Below are 26,686 nucleotides of genomic sequence, written 5' to 3' on the forward strand. Positions count from 1 at the left end.
CTCAAAATAACACTTTTTTTCTTGCTGAATAACTGATGTCATGAAATTTATCAGTTCTTTGTATTCCTTCCATGCAGGTTCACTTCCGGTTTGCTTGAATTTACGAAACTCATTGTCCCTTAGTTTCATCAACAGCTTCACATTCGATGTAATCTACGGCATACATTTGTTACGAACTCTTGTTTTACAGACTGGCACTTGCTTGTCAAAGAGCATCAAGTAAGTAGGCATTGAAATACTCTACTTTCATATCCAAGTTATCAGTGTTATATATTTTTCCCCAGTTATTTTTTTCTGCATCCTTCACAAATTTATCATAATCCATATCACTGTATTTTCTGTGGTGTATAATTCTGTTCACACTTTCTGGTTTAGTATACGCCAAGTACAACGTGCGTCATTCTATGATCACTGTTGCTGACTGGCTCACCAACATGTATTACATTTTCCATGTTGCTGACAAACGTCAGATCAATTAATGACTTAGTCGTGGAGGTTATTCTGGTCGGTTTATTGATTATTTGCGTTAATTGAAATTGATTAAACAAATTTTGAATGTAAACCACGTCAGCACAGAGGATGTAAGAAATTAATGTTGAAATCTCCAGCTATAACAAGGTCATTAACTAAGGGATACATTTCGGCCAATATATTTTCTAAAATTGACAACTGTGTATATGGAATACGCTTAGGCTTATATACGGCACAAAATACAGCGACGTTCCTTTTTTATTTCAACCGTAGCTGCAAGGTACTCAACGTCACTCTCTCCTTAGATTTCGAAAGACAACGAATGCAGTTTTAGTCCTTCCCATGCGTATATGCAGACACCCCCACCCATGCTGTAATGGCGATCAGAGTGTATTAAGTCAACCTGGAATTTTCAATGCATTATCCGTTATATTGCAAGTTAACCACGTTTCTGTTATAACAAGAACGTCAATCTGTTTCTCTGTAATTTCGATGCATATTTCCTGAAGTTTGGGGAATAATGACCTGACATGCCCTAGAGCAGTGGAGTTCATTTCAAGGGGGGTGGTAGGGTTCTGTTAGAGGCATAATGCTAGAAGTAACTTCTGGAGGGTTGCAGAGCAGAGAGCTTGCAAACTCTCTACATTTATCCGCAGATGCATAAAGGTTACAAATATAAATAAAAGTTTTCTGCTTTTTACGGTACTTTTGATTAGAAATTTATGAATATGTTTTTTGATTTACTAACAATTAACTGATTGGCATTTACCATGTGTCAAGTGATCTGCTGCCCCTTAAAGAGATCAAGTGGTATGTAGCATGAAACTTTTTAAAGAAACAGTTTGGCTCTATACGTAGAAAGTATAACTTAGGCTCATGTAAACATGACTGTTTATGGACCCTGTTTGCCCCCAGGCTTGTCAGTCATGTATTCAAACCTTTAAAACTCCAAAGGAGCAGATTTGACTTAGATCAAGTAAAGACTGATGACCAAATTGTATCTGATACCTCCCTGTGCTTGTCTGAATGCCTATGGAGACTTGAGGAAACTGATTCCTGTATGAAACCATGCTTCTGTGTGTAGTAGTTTTCTGCTTTCAAAAGAAAGCGTAAAGTCCACTTGATTCAGCTTAACCTGATCACACTTTATGTAAAGAGGAAGAGGATCGTTGAGAATGAGAATGTAAGTCAATATTATAGATATACTGCTTAATGTTTACATTTTCTTTAAATGTTTTTTCCACTTTCGTTATTTTAACACTCTTGACACTGAGTATGTCCATACTGTCAATATTATACTTTTTCAAAATTAATATATTGACACATATGAAGTTCATGTCACCGATGTTCTAAAACTATTTCAGGACAAATTTAAACTTGTTTAGTGTAATGCCCAAAGTCTAGCAAATTTATCTGAAACTTGTATGAAAATTTTAATAATGCACAAAAGCTTCATGACTTTTGTGCTTGCTTAACTTGGAAAAGAAAGCTTTTGTGACTGCTCTTTCACCATTTGACTGTTTATAAAACTAAAAAATTTCGAAGGAAATATTTTACATATGAACAATTACTTGGGTCAGATTAATTCCTAGAATAATACGCAAGCAACCTACAGATATGGTAAAATTGATTCCAGAGAATACATTTGTTTCCTTTATAACCTAGAGAGGAGGGGTGGGTCTTTTCCAATTGAGATTTTGTGAATAGGTTGCAACTAAGAATAATCACGCAACAGAATTTATAGAGCACACAAACTGAATGCTACAGTATATCAATCTTAAATCTTTGAAATGAAGAAAGTATATTGCATACAAGGAACAAACTGAACACACCGAATCATGTTAAAGGATCTTTACAAGTATGTGGATAACTACACATATTTTCATTTATTCTCTCCAAATAACAAAAATCATTATTTGAAACCTACTGTGTTTAAGCCACATGAACTTAACTTACTTCCTGGCAGCATATTCCTGATCTGCAGTGACTGCTACAAGATCGACCTCATCTTTCTCAACTGCCTTTAAACATTCATCTGAATCCATTTGGAAGCAGACCAGCTCTGGCTCCACTCCATATGTTACAGCTGCTTCTTTAAGCCACAAGCATTTTGAATTTTCAATGTTGGAGGAAGTGCAGAATCTTATTTTACCAAGAGGATTGCAATGAGTTCTTTGGTTTGCACTGAGGAAGCCAGGCACTATAAAATAATTACATGCAAATTTACATAAATTCATATGCACTTAAGAGCGTTCTCATACTAAAATATATATATTCAAGGTTATACAAGTACAATACATACAAGTACATCAACAAAGAAGGATTCCATTTATCATTTAATACTGCTTAGGTATATTGCAAATTCAAATTTTACATGTATTCCACTTCTGGCATATTTTGGTATTTACAATATTTTTACTGTCACCACTATTAGGCAGAGTGATTTTTGAAGCTTTCCTGGTCAACATATCAACACAAATTTACATATCCGAAGAATGTAAATGCAAACATGTGATTCATGGTTGAAATAAATTAACTAATCATGAGAACCTTTTGAAAATAAGTTAATCACATTGATAGTTGAAATTGTTAAAACAACATGTGTCAGAAGTGAAATAACTAGTTTCCACAGGATTTACATTCTGCATTAGTATGCTAGTATGGAAAGTCCAGCGGCGGCTCCAGGGGGAGTGCCGCCATGCCATGGCACTACCCTCAGAAGAAATGCAAGTATTGTTAAATTAATACATTGATAGTTTACAGACAAGGAGATTCGAATCTTGCAATCGGTCAAGCTGACGTGATGACCGCCCCAACCACAGACTAGATATGAACCGCCCCAACCTCACTGCATCGCCAGCTGTTTCGTACCCTCAGCGAGGCAGCGATCCGCACCACGCAAGAGCTGGCCTAACCAAGTTGAAACACATGCAGAGGGTTGGAGAAGTCTCAGCGAGTAACATTTCCACCATGAGCCGGGAAGAAGGTGGCGGTGTTAGCCAATGGGGTTAGCCCATAAGACACCAGCCGTGCCCCTTTTCGCTTTGCACAGCAAGTGAACTTTCGCAGTGTTGACACAGTTGCCATCTTCAGAGATGGGTCGCTAAATACAACTGATTTGTAAGACCCGTTGGGGAAGTAATTCGTGGAAAAGGTACTATCTACTTTTCTCCCAACTTTTGGAGAAACGAACCTAGTATTTTTCCAAAGTTAAATGAACATTTTGATAATAGATAGATGCGCCTAGAGGGCCATCCAGACTTTTTAAAATAATAAAAAGTAAAAAATCTATGATGATGCGAGTTTCCTTTAGCATTTCGACAATTTCTTTTTACATCAAGTGTCTAGAAAATTTTCAACATCCAGTTGGAATACGTGTGCATGGGAAGGGGGGAGAAGGTGAGAAGATTTGTTTTCCCTTCCTCTTGTAATTGTGTTTTTAGTAAAATGTCCTGTAGTGTATAAAGATAGGTTAGTGAGTAAAGATGAATCGTATTAGTGTTTTATTACTTAAAAACACACTGTTTTCCACGTTACCAAACAAGGATAAACATCTTAGCCAGTGGGGCAACCTCAAGTAGGGGGCGGAGTTTTTTTTTTTTTTTTTCGATTTCTTGATCACGTTTGCACTACCCATCATACTTGCCACCGGCTGCCACTGGGAAAGTCTACATTTTAAATGAAGTATGTGGTTTGCCTTAAGACATTTCATTTGTTCTTTCCTCTTTTACAAAGGATATGCCACCTTAGGATTTATAGAGGGATCTGAATGTATGGGAATGTGATATATATATAGTGGAACTTCAATTTTATGTTCCCCGATTTTAAATTTTCTTGCATTATAGATTCAACCTTCATGGTCCCAATATCGCAAACTGCTATAAAATGTTCCCACATTTTAAGTTTTTCACTTTGGTCTCCTGAACTTTTGAGGTTCCAGTAGTCTGAAAATTGCTGTTACAGGAAACTAGCTAAATATTCCTACAGTTTTTCTCTACCCTGAAAAACATTATTTTATTCCCTCAGATTTTTAGTTACTGGACTATCAAAATTGAATACGTCTTTTAGGAATCTTAGGGTATGCTTTAATAATTCCATACCCACAACCATATCTGGCCTATACACAAGATGTTCTAACTTTCACAACTTCATTCCTAGATATGTGTGCCTATCCTAAAACTGAAGATGCAAAAAGTTTATAAAATATATTCATAATGAAAAAGTTATCAATATTCTATAGAATTTTCCACTACCTGAAATAATCCTTACCTTGTTGTAAATATTTTGTTGGAGTCATAACATTTGTTTTCACAACAGTTTCACGGTGCTGCGAAATAAGGTATTCTAGAGCCCATTCCCAGGTACCATATTTTATATCCTTGAAGGTCAGCAGCTTCTGAATGGCACGAGATAGTTCCCTTAAGATAAAAATATAGTTAATCAAAACACAAGTTCCATATTATCTACACATTTGTGAAAAAACTGTATCTAAGAGCAATTGCAAGTCTCAATTTGGCAAGTTTGGTGTAATTATTCATACACAATCTTGGAAGTAAATTAAATGTGCATCACTATACAACTAATGTTTAGGAATATGAACAAGGAACAAAATTTTAGAGCAAACGCTTAATTTATTCCCATTGAAATTAATGAAAATATCTTCATGTTTGATGTCAAATTGGAAGTATTGGCAGGATTTTGTAGTTCCATAAAATACCATATTTTGGTTAACACCTATAACTGTTTTTGTTCCCATTTCAGTGCATTTATAGTAATTTAATGAACACACCTTAGATGTTCTAAACAGCTAAATATCTGCACAGCACCAAGTCCAAAGTGTATGCATATTAGATGGAAAAAGTGAATTTTACTGGACAGCCATCTGGTTAAAGAATGAAAAACCATACACCAGGGAAAGTTTGGCAGACTTTGATAAATGGGTGAATGTGTTTCACAAAAATCCATTTCCAACTATGGAGGAAATACCTGAAGTATGGGGTGGCAAGGATGTTTGCAGAATTTGTACAGGGAATTTACCTAAATCTATGTAAGCATTCCTGACTTCAACATCCATCAAAATAAATTTTCAGTATGCAAAAAGCACAGTACAAAGTAAAGTTAAATTTTACCTCAGAAAATTTGGGAAAAATTATATACGTAAGGGCAAAAAATTATTTTTAATAGAATATTTGTTATTTTTTGACAAAGCTTAAATGCAGTGCAACATTGAAGCTGTATTTTTATACTTGTTTCACTGATTAAAACCTAGATTTTGTGAAAAATCAGGTTTTTATTTGTACAGTACAAGTAGTTAAATACTATGAAAATATTTGCATTAAATTAGGGCTACCCACTAAAAATTTCTCATTTAACAATACAATTGTGAATATGCTCTTACATTCTAGTAAGAATTACAGGCCATGGTTTTGAAATCCATGAGCATGGTTCAGTTGAATTTATTGGTATTGTTGTTCCATTGGGGCATAGAAGTCCATATTCTTCAAGTGGTGCAACTGATCTAGAGCCTGGTGAAAGCTGAAAGACAAAGGATCAAGTTATGCATATTACCAAATACAATTGAGAATTATATTTTTAGGATAGTTTCCAGAATTAAATTTATGTGCTCTAGACATTATTATGTAATACTGCTAAGAACTAATCAAGTGGTTACAATCAAGTCTAGTCATGATTTACTGAACACAACTGCAGCATCAACAATAACTAGCATAATGGCTAACAAAATTGACAGAATATTTTATAACAAATACTTTTTTAGTATCAACATAGACTGGTTATGCAATGAGAATTTTGTAGAAAAATTGAAACTTTCATGACTAATAGGACAGAATATCTGCAAAGTTTGAAGTTATTTTGTAGTGGATTGTTTGTCATTTGAGATAAAGAGAATTTTGAACTTTTAACACTTTTTCCGAATATCTTCAATGTCTGATAGACCCAGTTTTACAATGTATACATTTAATGAAAAACTTAAATTTATATAAAATTCATCTTAACTTCTCTGTACTTCCAACTCATTACACAGCTCAAAGTTGTGATACATAGTTGAATGATTAAAGCATTCAACTCCACTGGTAAATTTCATTTCTGCATAAATTAACAAAAATTTCCACCATGAAATTCCAATTGAAAACTTCAAAAATTTCAAGGTACTTGCCACTAAGATACTTTATAATTTCGAGCACTTACCATGAAGCAGACTTCAATAAAATTTTACTAGTCTAGACTAATTTGTATATTTCAGTATTTAATTTTTAAAGAAAAATTTGTAACTGGTTGAAATATAACATTGTTTTCATAGAGCATTTAAGAGGATTATTTCCAATGTTATTCTATATAAGAGTCAAATACATACTAGCCAATTAGGCCTTTACATTCCAAAACTACTTACCCCAAAATGACACCAAAGCTACTTACCCCAAAATGACGCCGAACATAGTTCAGTCTTGCCCATGCTATATCACCAATGCCATCTGTGAGGCAGTATAAGGGACCACCTCGACCCCAATATTTATCATTTGTAGAACACATTCCTGGATTATCACACAAGGCACACAAATTTGGATACTTGCTTTCTGTAATTAAGATAGAATTAATTTTAATACTTTGTACAAACAAAAAGTAATTGAAAAATAACTTTTTGCAATTTGCTTGATGGCAGCTCTACATAAGCACAACATGTTCTCATTGCTAATTATAACAACAGTTCACAATTTATTTCAGCTTTAAGAAATGATACTAGGCAAGTTTATGAATTTATGCTTTTATTATGCAGATATTTTAAAAAATTAGAATATGCATTTTATTTTGTCATATGAGAAGACTTCAAACATAAGGACTGATATGAGAATGTCTTCTGGAAAGTGACTATGTTGCAGCAGAAAGTAGTGCGCCTACAAAGGATCTGTCTTTGTAGGTGCATATAGAAAATCAAGTAATTTCAATTATGGCTCAACCTTTTTTTAATTAACTCCACCACCTTTCTTTGTTAGGTCATGTAGTGGGTGTTTTGGAAGAGAGTGATCCTTTCACCTGATTGTGGTTATCAATTTTTATTAGAGCTCCAATATTTCGTTAAAAACCAGTTTGGCTGGTTGCCATTATATAGGCTGAAATTAAAAAAACTTCCCCTCATCCTAGCATAAACAGCAGAGCATTGAAACTGAAGTAAATCAAAAGCAGGCAGCACCACAAGACCTACATCTACAGTCCACCAGAATTATCTTGGGAGAAATGGCCGCTCTGTGAGTGATGCAACTGCGCTCGAATTGGCTAGAGCGGGGGACTTCCCGCTGTAACGGGCCAACGGAAACTCTAAAGTTCGTGTACGCGAAATGTTACCAACGGTTGAAAGGACTCATGTGCAGCGACTGGTGAAGCAAGCGATGATGACCTCTGGTGTTTTCAAATTACGGATTAAAGGTAATGAATAAACTGTTTATCCATTTGTTGTGTAAGATAGAATACTTATAATTTTCTTAGCATGTCCTCTTAATAGTGATATTTCAGTTACACAATGTAATTATTTTTCAAATCTCCCATCTCCCGTTGTCAGCTGATTGCCAGTGATTCGCGTGCGAGTCAAGAGTTTGCTGTAGGTTGGTACTCCTGCAGTGGCGCCGGCAGCCATTTGTCTCAAGTTAATTCTGCGGGACTGTAGGAGAAAAGTGTTTATTAAAAAAACAATGTTTGCATCAGCAGTGAGGCAATTTGGAACCTTAATACAGGGATATAAGGCCCTAAATAAAAATTTAGGCAGTGAAAGAAAAAAAAAATTTTAACACTAAACAGCAAAACGAACCATATCAAATAAAAAAAATATAAAGTAAAAACCTTAAAAACACACACACTCACTCTCTAGCCTTCTTAAACCCGAAGGTTCATGGCTGCAGCAACACAGGCCCTCCATCTGTCCCTATCTTGAGCAAGATCTATATACTCTTTTCCATCCCTACTGATTTCCTTTAGGTCCATCTCAACGTTGTCCCTCCAGCTTCGTCTTGGCTTTCCTACAGGTCTCTTACCATCAGGTTTCCCAACAAGAATCCTGTGAACTCCTCTTTCCTCTCCCATTTGTGCCACATGGCCTGCCCACCTAAGTCTTCTTGATTTAATTATTCTAATAATATCTGGACATAAATACATATTATGTAGTTCTAAATTATGTAACCTTCTCCACTCACCTGTCTCATCCCTTTTAGGTCCAGATATTTTCCTAAGGATCTTATTTTCAAATACTCTCAATTTATGTTCCTCTTTCAATGTAAGGGACCAAGTTTCACACCCATATAATACTACAGGCAAAATTACTGTTTTGTATATTTTAAGTTTTAGTTTCTTAGATATTAAACGAGGAGACAAAAGTTTATGAAGAGAGAAGTAACATGCATTTCCTGAATTAAGCCTACTTTTTATTTCCTTTAATATCATTTTCATTTGTTAATATTACTCCCAAGTATTTGAATTTGGAAACTGGTTCAAACGAGTTGTTATCAATAATTAGATTTTGATTATTACCTAACATTTCGTTTCAGCCTGTAAGCATATATTTAGTTTTCTCTTTGTTAACTTTCAAACCTCTCTCTTTAGCAGTTTTAAAAAATATTTTAGCATTATTCTTAATTGTATTTATATCATCCCCTAATAAGTCTACGTCATCTGCATATGCTAACAACCGAGTCATACCATTTAATTTTAGTCCTTCGTTAGTTTCTTTTACCTTCCTAACAGCATATTCTAAGGTAAAATTAAAGAGCAATGGAGATAATGCATCTCCTTGTTTTAACCCATCATGAATTTTAAATTTGTCCGACACATTAATACCCACACGAAGCTGATTATATTCCCACTTTTTTTCAAGTGTCTGATGTGAAAAATTTGATCTGTAGTTTATCTGTTACGTTTAAATCCACATTGATAATCACCTATAATTTCATTAGCATATGGGGTTAGTCTTGTTAAAATAATATTAGATAATATTTTATATGTTGAGAGTAGAGAAATTCCACGGTAATTATTGCAGTTCATTTTATCACCTTTTTTAAACACAGGAACAATTATGGATTCTTTCCACTGTTGATGTATTTCTTTATTCCATATTACACAAATTAATTTATGAATTTGACATATTAACGAATTTCCACCATATTTAATTAACGCAGCTGGTATTAAATCAATGCCAGGTGCTTTGTTATTCTTTAGCCTTTTAATAGCATCTTTAACTTCAGTCAAGTTAGGTTCTGGAACTAAAGGTTCTGCCGTGTGCACTTCATTTAAAAACTGTGCTAATACAACCAGAGTTCTAAAGTGGTACTTAGCACAGAGATGGACGAGAGAGGACAATGCAGAACCCTGCAGAGAATTTATATTGGCTTAGACTCCAGGAGCCAGAGAGCTTTAAGCATGCAGTTCCAGGGTATACTGTGAGAAGAGGGATTGGATTTTGGGTGCCTTGAAAGGTCACACCTTACATCTTGGAATAGGAAGTAAATTAAACAAAACGAGACCTCATTGTTACAACCATGGGACCCTTAGTTGACCAATTAAGAGAAATGTTAACAAAAGGATAAATACTGTTCATGCTAAGCATCCTCTCTATGGTATGGTGGTCATACTTGAGGGGGGGGGGTCTAACAGAAAAACTACCTTGCCCATTTCAAGGAGAAGATTAAGGCCTAACCACCACCAAACTTACCAATGGGAGACTAAGAAACATTACCAAAAGAACCAACCACAAACCAGCAGAACATAACTGATAAAGTGCAAGCTGGAACTATTTCTTTTGAGGTCCCGAAAAGTAATTTCAGGAATTGTGATGGCCTGCAGGGACATGAAATTCAGAAATTTTCTTCATTACCATTTCACAGATATTTTTTTTAAAAAAAAATTAGGAACAATATTTAGTGGTCGTTCATGGGCTCTGGTGATTGTGCCATGCCATCCCATATGGCATCAACCATTGTGTTACCTTACAAAGAAAAACCTAGATAATTCAATTTTTGCTCAAATAGAAATTGTGTGGTATTTAGGTGCATAGTACATAAACACAATGGAGACATGCTTGTATATTTTAAAGAGAAGCAGCATGATCATAGGTAAATATTTGACAACTTTCACAGTTCTTGAAGGATTTTGCTTTCACAAGGAAACAAAGTGCGAATTGAGGGTAATGAGCTATAGTTCTCCATTTCTGAAGACTGAGTGAATATAGTGGCGCTAGAAATTTAAATGCATCTAAAATTATGCTTGACTAATATTCGAGGCAACCCATTCATCTACACTTCTAATTTATGGTTGTTTGAAGCATTTTGACACTTGTGATTAACATTTCAGGACAACACTTCTTTCATCTGGCATTTATTGTAGTTTCATCAGTGTTGCAGTAATAGCAAGCAATAGGATGAGCTCAAAATAAAGTTGTACAATTAATCTTATCAATATCATTGTTGGAGCTTAAGTGAAATTAACTAACTAACTCTCTAGCCTTCTTAAACCCGAAGGTTCATGGCTGCAGCAACACAGGCCTTCCATCTGTCCCTATCTTGAGCAAGATCTATATACTCTTTTCCATCCCTACCGATTTCCTTTAGGTCCATCTCAACGTTGTCCCTCCATCTTCGTCTTGGCCTTCCTACAGGTCTCTTACCATCTGGTTTCCCAACAAGAATCCTGTAAACTCCTCTTTCCTCTCCCATTCGTGCCACATGGCCTGCCCACCTAAGTCTTCTTGATTTAATTATTCTAATAATATCTGGACATGAATACAAATTATGTAGTTCTAAATTATGTAACCTTCTCCACTCACCTGTCTCCTCATCCCTTTTAGGTCCAAAGATTTTCCTAAGGATCTTATTTTCAAATACTCTCAATTTATGTTCCTCTTTCAATGTAAGGGACCAAGTTTCACACCCATATAATACTACAGGCAAAATTACGGTTTTGTATATTTTAACTTTTAGTTTCTTAGATATTATACGAGAAGACAAAAGTTTATGAAGAGAGAAGTAACATGCATTCCCTGAATTAAGCCTACTTTTTATTTCCTCTTTAATATAATTTTCATTTGTTAATATTACTCCTAAGTATTTGAATTTGGAAACTGGTTCAAACGAGTTGTTATCAATAATTAGATTTTGATTATTACCTAACACTTGGTTTCGGCCTGTAAGCATATATTTAGTTTTCTCTTTGTTAACTTCCAAACCTATCTCTTTAGCAGTTTTGAAAAATATTTTAGCATTATTCTTAATCGTATTTATATCATCCCCCAGTAAGTCTACATCATCTGCATATGCTAACAACTGAGTCACACCATTTAATTTTAGTCCTCCTTTAGTTTCTTTTACCTTCCTTACAGCATATTCTAAGGCAAAATTAAAGAGCAATGGAGATAATGCATCTCCTTGTTTTAACCCATCGTGAATTATAAATTTGTCAGACATATTATTACCCACACGAATTTTACTTTCTGTTTCACTGGTGCATATTTTTATCATACTAACAAGCTTCTTAGGTATTCCAGACTACTAATATATTATATAATTATTTTGTAATGTGGAATTAGCATTTTTATTTGACAAAATCTTATCGAAAAATCCTAAATATCAGGATATTCAAAATCTGTACAAAAGTTTCTTGATGACCTCTTCGGTTTAGTTTTTTAAAAGGTGAAGGCTTACCTCACTTGTGAAAAAGCACTCCATCACGAGTGCCATGCCATCCTCATCAAAAACTTTGAAAAGATGCCATGAATATGACATTTCAAAATTTATACCCAATAACTGGCATGTCCACTCATTAAGGAGAACCATGTGAAGTTTTAAGAGTAATGGGCAAGATGTAATTGTTTGGAGCCTTATTTAATTGCAAAAGAATATGTGAAGAAATTAAATGAGGATGGAAATACAGACTCAGTATGGAGCTCTCTTCCACAAGTGTGGGTAAAGCTACACTTAAAAACTACTTTATCAAGAAGGTCAAGAAACACCAGGAAGGTTTTGAATTACCTGACATTCACGATTTATTTTGGTCTAAAACTTTCAGTTAATTCAATTGTTAGGATCCAACAATGTAACTGACATGACTCATTGTTTAAATTTCTTGCTTTTGTCAACTTCATCTCCTATTGTTATAACATTGATCCAGTTACAAATAAATTATATAAATTTATTATATAGTATACAAATAACCTCCCAAAATAAACATGTTTAAATGCTTGCAAGAACCATAAATTAGAAAAATACTACAGTACAATGCAAGCAATATGCACTGAAGCAAGTTATGACCCCCAAAATTATTTCCTTTCCTAGTTTTTTTGCAAGCGTCGTAAGGAATAACATAGGAAGGGCACACCCACCACATAAAAACTTTAAAAGTAATGTTAAACTTTAGCTCTTGCCACTGTACTTACTCAGCTTAGCATCCAAAGTTTTGTCAGGAACCCAAGGACCTGCTTTGCAGGCTTCATTGAAGTAATCTGCAGATGATTTTATCCTGTTTTCAGCAGATGTCAGTCTCTTGTCGCACAGTTGAGATGCCACAGTTTCCTCGAAATACTGAAAGTGAATGGTCAAAATGGTAGAGATTTAAATTCTCAACTATCATCTTAAGTTTCTAGAATCAATCTTCATCAAAAAATTATTAGGTTCTGGGGTTCATTTAGTATGAAATCAATGGGTACATTGGGGCAACCCTGGAGATAAAAGTCAGCTGAGAGTGGTGCTGTTCACCAACTCCAAAATAACAGATTGAGAATGTGTGGGGCCCTGCCCCCACATCCCCTAAATATGCTTTCATGGCATGGTGCTATACATATGTATGTATATGTATACCTTTTACTTTTTACCACAAGTTTCATTTTCCATGAAAAGTTGAGTAATCTAATTGTAAAATCCTTGAATTTTATGATTTGAAATTTAATATACCTCCTAAAAGGAGAAAATGATAATTTTTTCCTACACTTATCTTATGCAATGCATTTGAACAGTGGTGGCGCTAGGATTAATCATCTGGGGGTGCTGAGGGAATGCGGAATAAAATTTAGGGGGTGCAATGCTGAAAAAGAAAGCATGAAATATTCATGCATGTTTTAGAAGGCGCAACCACAAATTTTTGTCTGAGGCAAGTACCAGTATAAACTTTCCACGAATAATAAATAATAATGATGAATATGATGACATCATTAGTAGTAGTAGTAGTAGTAGCAGCAGCAGCATAAGTTATCATCCTCTTAAATCACGCAAAAAAGGGGAGAAGTATGTGCAAAAGCATTTGTGTTGGTCAAACGATTTGAAATATTTTTCAACACGTTCGATTTCACATTAGCTAACAATTCAAAAGAAGCGCACAAGCTTTTTTTGAAAGACAGAAAATACACGAACATAATTATTTTGTACATATGACATGTATAATTTTCATCAACATATTGGTTTGAGTTGGTGTTTCAAGTCCACTTTATGCACAGTAATGCTAATCGGGACTGGACCTACAGTTTAAAGTGGGATCCGAACCACTTGTGCCTCCACCGGGTATCGAACTCGGGACCCCTTGATTACAAGGCAATGACGCTACCACTACGCCATGGGGAGGCCCTCATCAACATATGTTTTACACATATGCAACATGGAGAGACTTAAAAATTAGTAGATATGCAACATGTTAACAATTGTGTACGTATTCAAAGTTTCTTTAATAAAAAATAAATCAATATATATATATATAAACATTTAAATACATTACATAATCAATTCATCCACTTCATAACAAACCAAAATGACAAATCTCTGAAATTGGCACGCTTCTTTTTATCCAAACAATTGTTCATGCATTTAAGACCACTTCTCTATCTAGCAATTTACAATGCATTACAGAAAAGAATGACATTGCTCGCTTCACTTGCAAAAAAAAAAAAAAATAGATTCAAATTTTTGCAAGCTGAAAACAAAATAGGGTGCCACATTCTCTTTTATAACGTTTTAATTTAGTTTGTTCGCCTCCCCCTAGCTACATCTGAACTTTTACGAATTTACGAAAAAAAAGTTATGAAATCTATTTTATTTGCATAAAATTTGAAACCGAGGATGGCAATTGCCTCTTCCCCTCCAGCAGGTGCCCTTGGCAGCCTGGAAGAAAAAGAAATTCATGAAAACTAAAACTAACATCTTGAGTGTCATTTTGTCCTGCTACTCTTAGCTTCTGCTAGCCTTTCTTTTTTCTTACTTCAATGTTTGCACCCTTGTCCCACCCTAGAATTTATTTCAGACCAAGGTTGGGGGTGGGGCAGGGTAATGCCCCCTATGATTGTGCCACTGGCTATCTTCTGTCTGCCCCAGATGCTGCGCTGTCAGGACAAAACACGAAGTGCACGGTAACTTAATCTTCATTAAAATCCCCTTCTCCTGCCACGCTATCCCATCAACGAACTGTAACATTTCTTCGCGAACTTTGGGATTCTCTACAAAGTCTGAAATGGTACTTTACTAAACATGTTATGTGGAACATAGAACATGCTAACTGGTAAACTACCGGTCACGATACAACTAGAGTTGCACATTTTCCAGAGCACGACCTGATTACTTCTTGAAAGCACCTGAAATTTTGTTCCAGTGAGTCTGAGAAAATAGGAACAACAAGTAGGCGGAGAATAAAACCATTTAACAATGCCAAAAAAAAAAAAAAAAAGTCTCCGAGCTGTAGGCAAATATAGAATAAAAACAGGCCGCTTAAAAAGAAGAAAACTTAACAATACTGACGAAAGAAAAGACAACGGCCTCTAATCTTTGTAGAGACTGCCAACAGTACATGCAAATATATATGCGGTTTCTCTTTCAATGCTTGGCTATTGTATACAATAAAAGCGGTCTCACTACAATGCCTACATTCTAGTGCTCAATGTGACTACAACATACAACACTAACAGAATGTTTTCAACATAGGTTTTGAATAGGGGGTTCTGAAGGGGGGTGGGCAGAAGAAAATTAGGGGGTGCACAAGCACCCCTTCGGGCCCCCCTGGCACTGCCTCTGGCTTTGAACCAGGAAAGTTCCAGGTTGAGATAAGTATGAATAATGATTCGAAGTGTAAATTCACAATTTCAAGTATTAGAAATTAACAAATTACAGTAAGAAGGTAAATTTACTTACCCTTGAAATTACTTCTGTCCAGTCTCTTTCATAACCGTATCCTGGATGGCATAGGTTTTGGTCCCTAAGATCTTTTAAACTTCTAATGTGCATATTTTTTCTTACAACAGTAACTACATCATAATCAAAGGTTTCTGCAAGAGTAGTAGTTTTGGATTAGCACACCACAAGAATATTTAAGAAATATAAAGCATGAATATTTAGGAGGGAAATAAAAGAACATTAAACAGAGTAAAATTTGAGTTATCCATTTTTATGACTAATTTTCAGTCCTGAAACTGCATGCTACAAGAATAGTTTTACAAGCATGGAAGTCAATTAATTGAACTAAAAAATGTTACTTGTAATGCAATGTCAATGTACAAAAATTAAAACTTAGACCTACAATAATCTTGTGCTTAATTTTAACACACAGTGTAAGATGATCTCACTAAGGTTTGGTCCTATATACTATTTAAAAATTTTCCTAGGGTGCTGAAAAACTATGTAGTTACTTTACAAAGCCAACAATTACTCCCAGATTCTATCCCCCACCCAATGATGTCCTGCAAAATATATATATTCAATAGTTATCAAATTGCTCTTTTCATGGCTTTCTTCAGCATGAGCCTCATTTCAAGCTCTAGAAACACTAGAAGCACATTTGTAAGGCAAACAATATTAGTCAAATATACACTTACCTTGCTCAAAAAATCTAATTTCACCAATGACAATTACATCCTTGATTTTCTTATTTGAAGCAACCAGTAGGTCTTCAGCTTCAAAAATACCGAAGTCTGCCTTCTTAATTATTATTTTCTTCAAGCAGTCAAGCCTGCAAGGTAAGGTAGAAACCGTGGTTAGTTAGTATTTGAAAATTACATTTTCACAGATTACACAAGAGTTGGGTACATTTCTAAAAAAAAAGTATTTCATTACAGTTACTGTATTTGGATCCAAAACTAACACTTTACCAATATTCCACCATACAATGAAGGACATTACTGTATTTTTTCTCTGTAGTGCATTTTTCCAATGTAACTTTACATCCATAATTTAAAACAAAGTATGTTTTGTTCTTTCAAATTCTCTGGTTCTGATTTTGCAAAGGAGACATTAAGTCTAGTAATGCAAAGTAATGAAGTAATGTTACAATTACTCTGGTAATATCAGTAATACTTTACTAATGCTAAGTGTCCTGCACCGTGGCCATGCAGGTCTAAGGTGTCCTGCTTTGGGCTCAGATTACGGGAAGCATGCAGGTTCAAGTCTCCTGGGGGAAGCATAACAATTTTTCGGCCTGTGTATGGCACTGGTGGCCACCCATCATCCTGAGAAACTTAGGGAGCTATGAATGAGTAGCATAACCTGGTCATGAAAACCTACAACGACTGGAGGGTTTTGTCGTGCCGACCACACATCACCCCTTAACTGGTTGGATGATCTCCCACCTTGGGTCAGTGAGTAGGATTAGGTGGGAGTGAGGTCGACAGTCTATAGGTAGGCCTAGGCCCTCAATGGGCTGGTGTGCTATGGGTTATTTACAAATGCCAAGTACCAAAAAGTAATGGGCTACCAACTAATAACTACTTTCATTAAGTTATACTCCAACTCTGGATGACCCTATTTAATATCAAAATAATTAATTGTGGTGGGTGGGGATTTTTCTCTTATTTATATTTGAAATTCAGATTTAACACATGTAAATAATTTGAAGTGTTAACTACATAATTTAGATGTACCACAGAAAAATTTAAGTGGCAGCAAGTAGAAAGCGCATTTGCCCCCCCCCCCCTTACTTTTTGCCACTTTTGCCCCCGCACTATGCTGAACCTTATCAACCAAAGGAAAGTAAACTGTCCTTGCCCTCCACAGTTTTGGAACACAATCGCCGCCACTGACTACAAACCTTCCATTTCGGTTTTCAGTGGATTTTGTTAAGATTAGAATGGGTGGGTCAGTTTAATGCCTATTGCAATTTATGAACTACAGCGATATAGATACAACCTGCACTTTATACATACAGTGGAACCTCGTTTTTCAGGGGACCAAGCTAAAAAAACAATGTGGGGAAAATTTAAAAAAGAGAAAAAATTTATAACATTTTGCTGTGTTTGGACCATCACAATTGAATCTATAATGCAGGAAAATGTAAAACTGGGGAACATAAAATCGGGGTTCCGCTGTATACACATCCCATACTAATATTTCACCATTTCTCAAAAACCAAATATACATAATTAACACCTATCATAGAACAGTTCTGTAATAAAGTGAGAAATTAACCTGCAATAAAAACCATGCTTTAAGATGTCTTGTGGCCAGACTATCTTCTGCATAACCAAATGGTTAGCATCTTCATTTTTGCCATGACTGGTTCCTGCTTTGATCCCAGTGGGAGATCCAAAGTTTCGGTGTTGATGCAGCATGAGGGCAATCTGGGAGCTACTTGAAAGCAGTAGTAGCACACTGGTCACGATAGATAATAGTGGCAATAGATTCCATGCGCTGATCATGTCACCTTGTTGAGTTGGACATCAAAGGCTTGTTGTGAGATAGTTTAGTTTTCATGATAAGAGGCAGACATGCACAACACGGGTCGCCTTTATTGCACAACCTGAGACATGACACAGACGTTGTTAGATTGGGTGTTAGGTTTGGTTCACTTAGCATATACACACAACATGTATTATTTATGCTAAGAGAACTAAACCTAATAAGCCTAACCTAACAACTTGACATTTAGGGTAACAATGAAAGCATCCTGCAGTGACGTCAGAACATAAGGTTGCTCTCATGTTGTGCCATAAGAAAGATCCCACAGACAAGACATTGCTGGCAGCAGAGCCTTCTCAGGCTATGGTTGTAATTTTCAATGTATTAGAATTGAGGCTGGCAATTCTGTTTTAATGCAATTGTCAATAGAAAAATCCTTACCTATCTACTCCAACAATGCATTCTACAGTGCTATTTTTGCTGTCTGCAAGAACTGGGCAGTATTCAGTTTGCTTCCTAGTACTATTGAAAGTTTCCACGATGCAAAGTTTACCTGGAAAGAAGGAAAACAGAACTAAGATAATCAGCAATACATCATCGAAAGATTGTACAAGGCCTGGATATAAAGTAGTGGCAACATGGCTGCCATTTGAGTAGTGAGTTAGCCACAGGGTTGCCATAGCTGATAACTGAAGGGTAGATGAGCAAGAGTGGTGAGTGGGAACAGCTATGTTATTCAGCCAAATACTAGTGCCTTGAAGGAGAGGAGGGTACAAGCACCCTAACATGTTCACGAAATGGGAACAATGTGCATGGATCAAAATTGAAATGACATGTGGTCGAGCGTACAAGATTTGTCAGGGACTGTGAGGGCATGTATTGATGCAGCACTGTTATTGTACAGTGGGGCAATCTGCAAGTGTTGTGAAGGCAGGTATGTCATTCAGGACCCACCCCATTCAAGACGACCCTAACAATTCGGCTCCTTGCTTCCCTCCTGGAGGTGATCACCAGGACTGCACGTGAATTAGCCATGGAGGTAGGCACATGCCACAAAACCATGTTCCACATTCTGCAAGACATTTCAGGGTTCCACAAATTGGAGCACTTTGGATACCCCATCAAATCACATTGGTGCAAAAATTGCATTGCTATGCACAGGACTTCTGAACTGCTACCAGAGGGAAGGTGAAGACTTCCTTGGAAGGATTGTAATGATGTACGGAACCTGGGCTCACCCGTACAAATTATGCTTGAAGTGGCAATCGAATGAATGGAAGATCAGGGATATCCTTGTGCAAAAAAGTGAACTCTGCACAAGGTGGTGGTGTGAAGGACATGTTTATTGTGGCGTATGATGTCCACGGAGTCATACTGCGCCATGCTGTACGTATTTCAGTCTACTACTGAAATTTCTTTGACCATCACCTTCGTCCCACACTCAGGAGAAAGCAACGGCACTTGCTTCCAAGGACTCCCATCATCCTGCACAACAATGCAAGAGGTCACACTGCTAACACTGACTGATCTCCTGCATAACTGGTGATGAGTGGCACTGAACACCGGCAGTATTCACCTGATATGAGTCTGTGCAATTATGATCTCTTCAAAAAATTGAAAACCACTTTGCAGGATGCTTCACGACAAGCCATCAACAGAAATGAACGTGCTGAGGATGTACAGTGCTTTCCACAAGCGTGGCAAAAGATGATTGACATGGAGGGTGATTACATTGAAGCATTTTAACTGGTGTTTCCTGTGCCATTAATTCCTGGTACGAATTATAGCAGTGCTGCCACTACATTTTATCAATCCCTTGTAATAACACTTCAGCATATCACTAAGGTGTCCACTTCATTCTAATTTTATTCACCAAGGAAAAGTGGAAGACATACTGACAATAGTGTTCAAGTGTAATAAATGAGAATATCAGCACAGGCTTTTTGCATCCTAGTATGAAGACCAAAGCTTCTGCCTAAAAAAGTTAATCAATAGAAAAATTAGAGGACTTAAGAACAAATTAAAATGCATCTAACTAAACAAATACCCCATTGATAAAAGGTATATCATTCACAAAGGCAACTAGTCACTTTGCCATCAATAAAATATGTCCTTATCAATAACTAATCATCTACAACTAATATCATCGCCATTTATAAGACAAATTCAGTGCTGTGTGTGACGTTTTTTTCTACGCATTTGTATTTTCGCGTAGAAAAACGTCACAATTTCTCATTTCCTTCGTACGCTTTGCGTCTTGTTTGTTTCCCTGGATTATAATTTATTACGCTAGAGGTCTCCACCGACCCCTTGTTCCGTGCTCGCTTCCCGAGCAGAAAGCAGCAGCAGTCCCGATCCTGTAATTATCGCGATAAGAACGACGTGACTTTGCGTCACGAGTGTGAGAGAGAATTTTACGTGCGCCGCATGGTTAAGTGTGCAAGTTGCCTCGCTGCCGAGACTTAACCCAATTTTGAATTCTTCTCTTTTTGCGCGCACCAAGAATTAGTTTTCTCTCTCCACAAGCATTGGACCTTACATCGCGAAGCAGTTTTATGGAAGGGCGCGTTTGACGAATGTACCAAGGTGCTCACTGCCCAGTTTGATTTGGGTGTTTTCTCCAGTAACACGAATTAGTATCCATGTTGGTGATTGAACACGAATCCAGAGATGTTCCTGTGTGCGACCCCAATATCATGAAGACGAGACGTGAAGGAAGCCACGACTTGTAGTGTCTTGCCGTACCTGGTTGTGAGAGATTGCTGTTTGGTACTCTATGCGAAATCTAATGGAGGTATGTACTGTGTTGTTTTCTCCCTCCTTTTGATTGCAAAAGAATACAAGTTCGCGCGCTGTGATGGGTTGGAATATGTTTAATTTAACCGGATCGAAAATATAAAGAACGAGTGTATTAGGACTAAACGACGAATCGGCAAAAAAGGCTAGTTCGCTTCAAAATCATTATTACAGCACTTCGTCACACCCCTAGTGTCGAACTATCTTTTTGATTGCACGTTAATAGTAACGCAAATGAACTTGCGGCATTCTTCGCCATAATTGCAAGCGTAGATCCTGGCGTACGCGAGCTATTTGCTATTTATAATTGCGATTTTCTAAAAAATGTAAAAAAAATAAGACGCACACGGGGACTGGCACCAATAAATAAGTAATTTACTGGGAGCATCAAATGTTATAGAAATTATAAGATTGTTTATTGCCAAAAGAAATAGAAATGATACGTAATATAAGAGGTTAACATATCGATAAATTGTAATGTTCAAAATTCTTTGATATGTTCAGAATTATAACCAGCATTAAGTAATGAGGTTCAATTGGAACTGGTGGGCGTATTAGCATTCGCTGGAAGTTTGTAATTTCTGCGTAAAACGCATGTATATAATCACTGCCACGTCCAATGACAAGACAAAGAATGACAGTCAGAAATTGTTAACGTTGTAGTTCGAAGGAAGTTCAAAAAAGGATACGTAAAATTAGAATTGTACGTCATAAAACTATCCTTTTTTATATTGTTGTTATTGGAGAAATTTACTGTTTCTTGTTCATGATTGGATATAAATAAATTTGTTATTCAAAAGTATTTTTCGAAACTTTCATACAATTCTGTGCCTCTCCTTTTGTTTATAATCTTTGCGTGAAGTAAAAAACACTAAAGTAACGAATCTATTATTGATACCAAAAAAAGAAAGAACTAGTGTTGAAACACATAGTAGACGATGTAATTTGTTACATGTAGTTATTATGTGTTAATGTGATAATATTTCTGAATTGCAGCAGTGTAATTTTCCACGATATTTTGTGATCATTTATGTTTGCCTACAATTCCTCTCTTGATTGGTAAATGGGGAACAATTAGTCCTTGCGTTATATTTGAGTTCGCACGATAATAGGCATTGGCTCTCTTTTGAGACTGAGGGGGTAGCCCTAAAGGCTGGCCGTAACCTTCAATAATTTCGAATTTGTATCTGTTGGTTGTAGCTTTACTTTAAGCTTGTGCATAAATAGATCCCGGACCTTTTTCACGCTTCCCTTGAGATTAATTTGTTCTATTTCTTCATGCACACAACCAGCAGGTTACATGTGGTGACATTTAGGGATACACAAGCAACTGAATGAGTCCACTTCATACAAATATACATACAATATAATTATGACATTGTGCAAATTTGAACCTGCAATATAAGTAATTGAAAACTAGTTACAACATAGTGAAGCGGTTATTTTAGTTGTATTTTGTAATGATTGGTTTAAACATCTTTCAAAACTGTAGCAGTAGCCAATGGCAGTATGTGTTGATGTAATGCTCAGTGAGGGAATGTTATCTCCTACATTGAAGAATGGGGGAGGGGAAGTGAAACAGGGCCAGAGTGGGCCATGGGGGGGGGGGGTATACAAAAATTCTTAGAAGTTAATGTAGAATATTGTATATGATAATGATGCCATTTATATAATGATTGCCAATATTATTTCTAAAAACTGGATGGTTACAGTGTGTCTGCTGCTTTTCTGAGTGAAGGGGTATTGCTATCCTTCCTCTCGAGTTGTCACTGCTTCCACCTATTCCCAAACATCCTCACCCAAGAATTTCCACTTCAACCACTGGTTAAATTAACATTTACGACAGTGGTTCCCAAAGTGTGTAATATGGTGCCCAAGGGCATCATAGCTGGCTTACAGGGGTGTTGTGAAAGGTTCCAATATTTTCACTGAAGTTATATGTTTGTGCTTATTTAGTACTTTTTACACAAAATGTTTCAGTTTGAAATTTAGTTTTTAACTTAAGGCAAGCAACGTAACCACACGAACAAAGTGTTGCAAGTGTTACATAGGCCTACATTTACTTGGGCACTGCAGAAAAATCTTAAAATGCCAAGTGCACCATGAAACAGTTTGGGAACTCCTGATTTAAGAATTCAACTAAAATATGCAATTTACAAATTGTTCTCACACTTGAAATTATCTGAAGAAAGTGTTTCCTTTATATGACAAACTGTAGGTTTATAAAGAGTTAACCTGGAAAAATTCTGGAAAAACATGTTCATAAAGTGGAGACTGCAAGCAAAGGCAGATGACAAAATTGCATTTCCTTGGAAGGAACCAGCTCTGTCAAAAAGTAAAAATCTTCAGAACCCAAAGCTTTCAAAAAGCATGTGAGAAGCAAGAAATAAAATATTCTTCTAGAACTTTTGAGAATACACAAGTGGTGCTTGCTCAGTCTTTCATTTGTGCATGCTACCAGTGGAAGGGCACTACACATTTGGGTACATGAAAGAGGTTGACTTAGGCCCCTTTGAAGGCCATCCCTTACACCTTGGGATAAAAACTAAACAAGAATTCAAAATGTTACAAGGAACCCTTACCTGAGCAATGGAAGATTGTATGAAGGGAGAGATGACCACTGGAGTACTATTTATGCTAGTAAGCCCTGTTGCTATAGCAAGGCATACTTACAGGGGGGGGGAGGGGAAGGGAATAGTACATTAAAAATGCATTCCCATTGCATTAAGAACTTGTTTACTCCATAATGGGACAGGTGTAAAAAGTTTCTATATATGTATCACCTAATGAGAGTATTACTGAATATTATCAAATATTTAGCTCAGATCTGCAAAGAGTTTTATTTGTAATGACATTATGGACAGGCTACAGTATGGCTATTGTTAAAAAAATAGAAATTAAGATCAGATTTTTCTGTTCAATATGATTTGGACAAAGTTTAAAACTTCCTGGTGCACTTTGTTGTAATGTGAACAAGTATAATATTGATTCTTTGTTTCTTCAAGCGATAGATTATTCTAAGGTTTTATAAATCTTACCTGCCTTCAGATGTTAGATTGAAAACTAAGTGGAATGCAGGTAAACTTCAGGAGTAACATTTCCTGAACCAGGTGTGTGAAAGTTAATTAACTGCATTATGGTATGAAATTGTAAAAGAAATGTAAAAATGTATTACCATATAACAGATCTGATGGGTTGAGTTGACAAGTTTCCACAAATTTATACTAATAAAATTACTTTAGCTTATAATAGTTATTTGATTATATTTAATATTGAATTTTATGTCAATGACCCCTCCAAAAAATTGTGGCAATACCCATGCTTGAAGTCTATCTTTGGGAATTTCACGTAGGTCAACGAACATTATTACTTTACGCCGTGGAGCACCGGATTTGTAGTAAAATCACAGGTCTGCCGTAGGTTTGATTCCCACCACTGGCAAAAGAAATTTCACCTGAAAACTAGAGAGGTTCTCTCTCGAAACTTAGTGTTAGAATAATTATAGTTTAAAGCACTAGACAATGGATAATGTTCAGTTAACATTGCATGCTAATGTAGAACCATTGTCACAGAACTTACATCTGTATACGTACATAAATTTGTTAAAATTTTTACGCATCTGTATTGTCATATGGTAGCGTACCTTTCATAAATATATTTCCTGCCTTTTATGTAGCATAGACTAATCACATAATTGAATCTAATACGCCACATCACTTTCTATCGATATGTGGCAAGCAAAGAGCTTATATACGCTCTTTGGTGGCAAGTGAGGTAAGTCTTAAGACAAGTCTTCAATATGTCAAGATTAATTTCATCGCAACTTCTTTAAGGAGTTTTTTTTTATTTACTTACCAATGTCCACAATGCCTTGTATACAAGTCTAATCTACACACCCTGGAAAAAACTTAACTGCAATGAGTTATGGTTAACTTCATCAAGAGGTGTCAAAAATGTGTGGACAATGAAGGCGGCCAGTTTCAGCACCTTCTTTCATAACTTGCCAAGTAAATAAATCACTCCTAAACAAGTTGTGAAAACTTGCACCCTTGATTCACGGACAGTCTACAGTGACTACATACGGCCGCAAGCACCTCACTTGCTGATAGCTCAAACAGCGATGCGGCGGTCTACATTTCAATGGATTGCTCTGTACATTACTTATGGAAGCCGAACGAACTGTTTCAAACTGTAATGACTTTAAATACTTGCTGGCACATTGCTATAGTGGTAAATTGAAGGGTCAAAAGGAAAGAAAAAAACAACTGGTAAGTCAAATTTTAATTGCAAAGCATTACTGAACATGTAAGTTAAAAGGTACAAAAACATGCTTTGATGAATATAAGCATCAAATGTATGAAACAAAGAGCATGTTAAGTCCAGCACAGTATCAACATGGCAGGAAATTACACCATTTCCTCTCATACCACAGAAAACGGACTTGTTTTGGATGATTTGCATGAACTAGGAGAGTGGATGGGACTTTCGGGCTACAAATGACTCATGACATTCAGAACGAGATCATTGATATATTAGGGAGATCTGTTTTGCATTCCTTAGTAGCAGATATTAAAAGTCGGGAATATGCTATTATGGTTGACGAAACTTGTGACATATCCATTCGTGAACAATTGAAATTTTGCATTCTAACTGTAAATTAAAATTTTAATATTTTTAAGGAATTCGTGGGCTTTTACGAGATTCCGAACACTGAGGCCAAAACTTAAAAAAGGGAGGGAGCGAGTCATTCATTAATTTATTTCAGAGATCGGAGTGCCCCCAACAATTTTGACAAGTCGGCGCCCCTGACCTCTGGTATTATATTTTCCCGCAAATAGTGACAAAAATAATCTGAGTAATTAGACATAAACGGGGGGGGGATGTTCTACCTTTTGGGGGGGAGTGAATCATGGGCCTTGGGGGGATGGGCACCCCTGACGTAAGCAGATTACAAATGGAGTTTCTTCTTTGCTAATGTAGTTTCTACGTGATCAAGTTTGCACAAGAATTGAATGAGCAAAAGGCGAAATATTTTTTTACATATTTTAAAAGCCCGAGGAATGTGTGGCAGCACGAGTTGCACTCTCCTAACTGTGGGCCTGTTGGGGATGTTTGCTCGAGTCTTCAGGCCAGTTATATTCATCCCCATACATACAGTTTCACTTCGAGCACTGCTTACGAAATCAGTGCCACGCCACCAATGTGTCAGGCTACCATTGTAATACAAGAGAAGCTACGCTAATAGGCTGAGTTTGTTTGAGTTACTTTCACTTCAAATAAGTCAACAATATACTGCCAACGGCAAAGACAATAGAAGGCAAATTGTTCATCACCATTTCTTTTTTCTTCTACATCCCGCGATTGTGGACAATTAGGCTATTTCTTTTGGCGTTGGCTCTAGTAGGTTTAACGTAAGATTAGTATCCCGTGCCAGGATTAACATATCCAGGGAAATATCTTCTTTGACCTCCACGTGCTGGCATTGCATGCGAGTGACCTTGGGTGAAGTATACAACTGCTTTGCAGAAGGCCTTGAAACGTCAAGTGGGTAGACCTAGAAGACTAAATGGTGTTAAAAGATTGAAGCGTTGCGTTGTAATTAAAGAAACCGCACACACAACTATTCCAACTTTAGGACTGGAAAGATTTCAGCAGTGGCGGATCCAGAAGTTGTAGTTGGGAAGAACAAATTTTAATCTGGTACCTCGCTGAGAATCAATTCTAACCTAAACTTGCACTTTTTATACAAACAATACAGAGTGTCCAAAAATAGTGTTTACACTGAA

The 26,686-nt window shown here is 36.3% G+C and overlaps 1 protein-coding gene across 1 annotated transcript in view; it reads right to left on the bottom strand.

The window, feature by feature from the left end:
- LOC146004283 (transferrin-like) overlaps positions 1-26,686 on the bottom strand; it is a 61,317-nt gene that overhangs the window by 14,062 nt on the left and 20,569 nt on the right. Inside the window, exons 2-9 of the mRNA XM_083142989.1 lie at positions 18,546-18,657; positions 16,310-16,443; positions 15,630-15,763; positions 12,899-13,043; positions 6,907-7,064; positions 5,870-6,006; positions 4,741-4,889; positions 2,428-2,671 (exon numbers count right to left, since the gene is read on the bottom strand). Coding sequence (XP_082999115.1) covers positions 2,428-2,671; positions 4,741-4,889; positions 5,870-6,006; positions 6,907-7,064; positions 12,899-13,043; positions 15,630-15,763; positions 16,310-16,443; positions 18,546-18,657 — 1,213 coding nt within the window. The remainder of the gene's footprint in view (positions 1-2,427; positions 2,672-4,740; positions 4,890-5,869; positions 6,007-6,906; positions 7,065-12,898; positions 13,044-15,629; positions 15,764-16,309; positions 16,444-18,545; positions 18,658-26,686) is intronic.

Source organism: Lepisma saccharinum, chromosome 21, assembly GCF_977018435.1.
Source record: "Lepisma saccharinum chromosome 21, izLepSacc3.1, whole genome shotgun sequence".
NCBI classification, from domain to species: Eukaryota; Metazoa; Arthropoda; class Insecta; order Zygentoma; family Lepismatidae; genus Lepisma; species Lepisma saccharinum.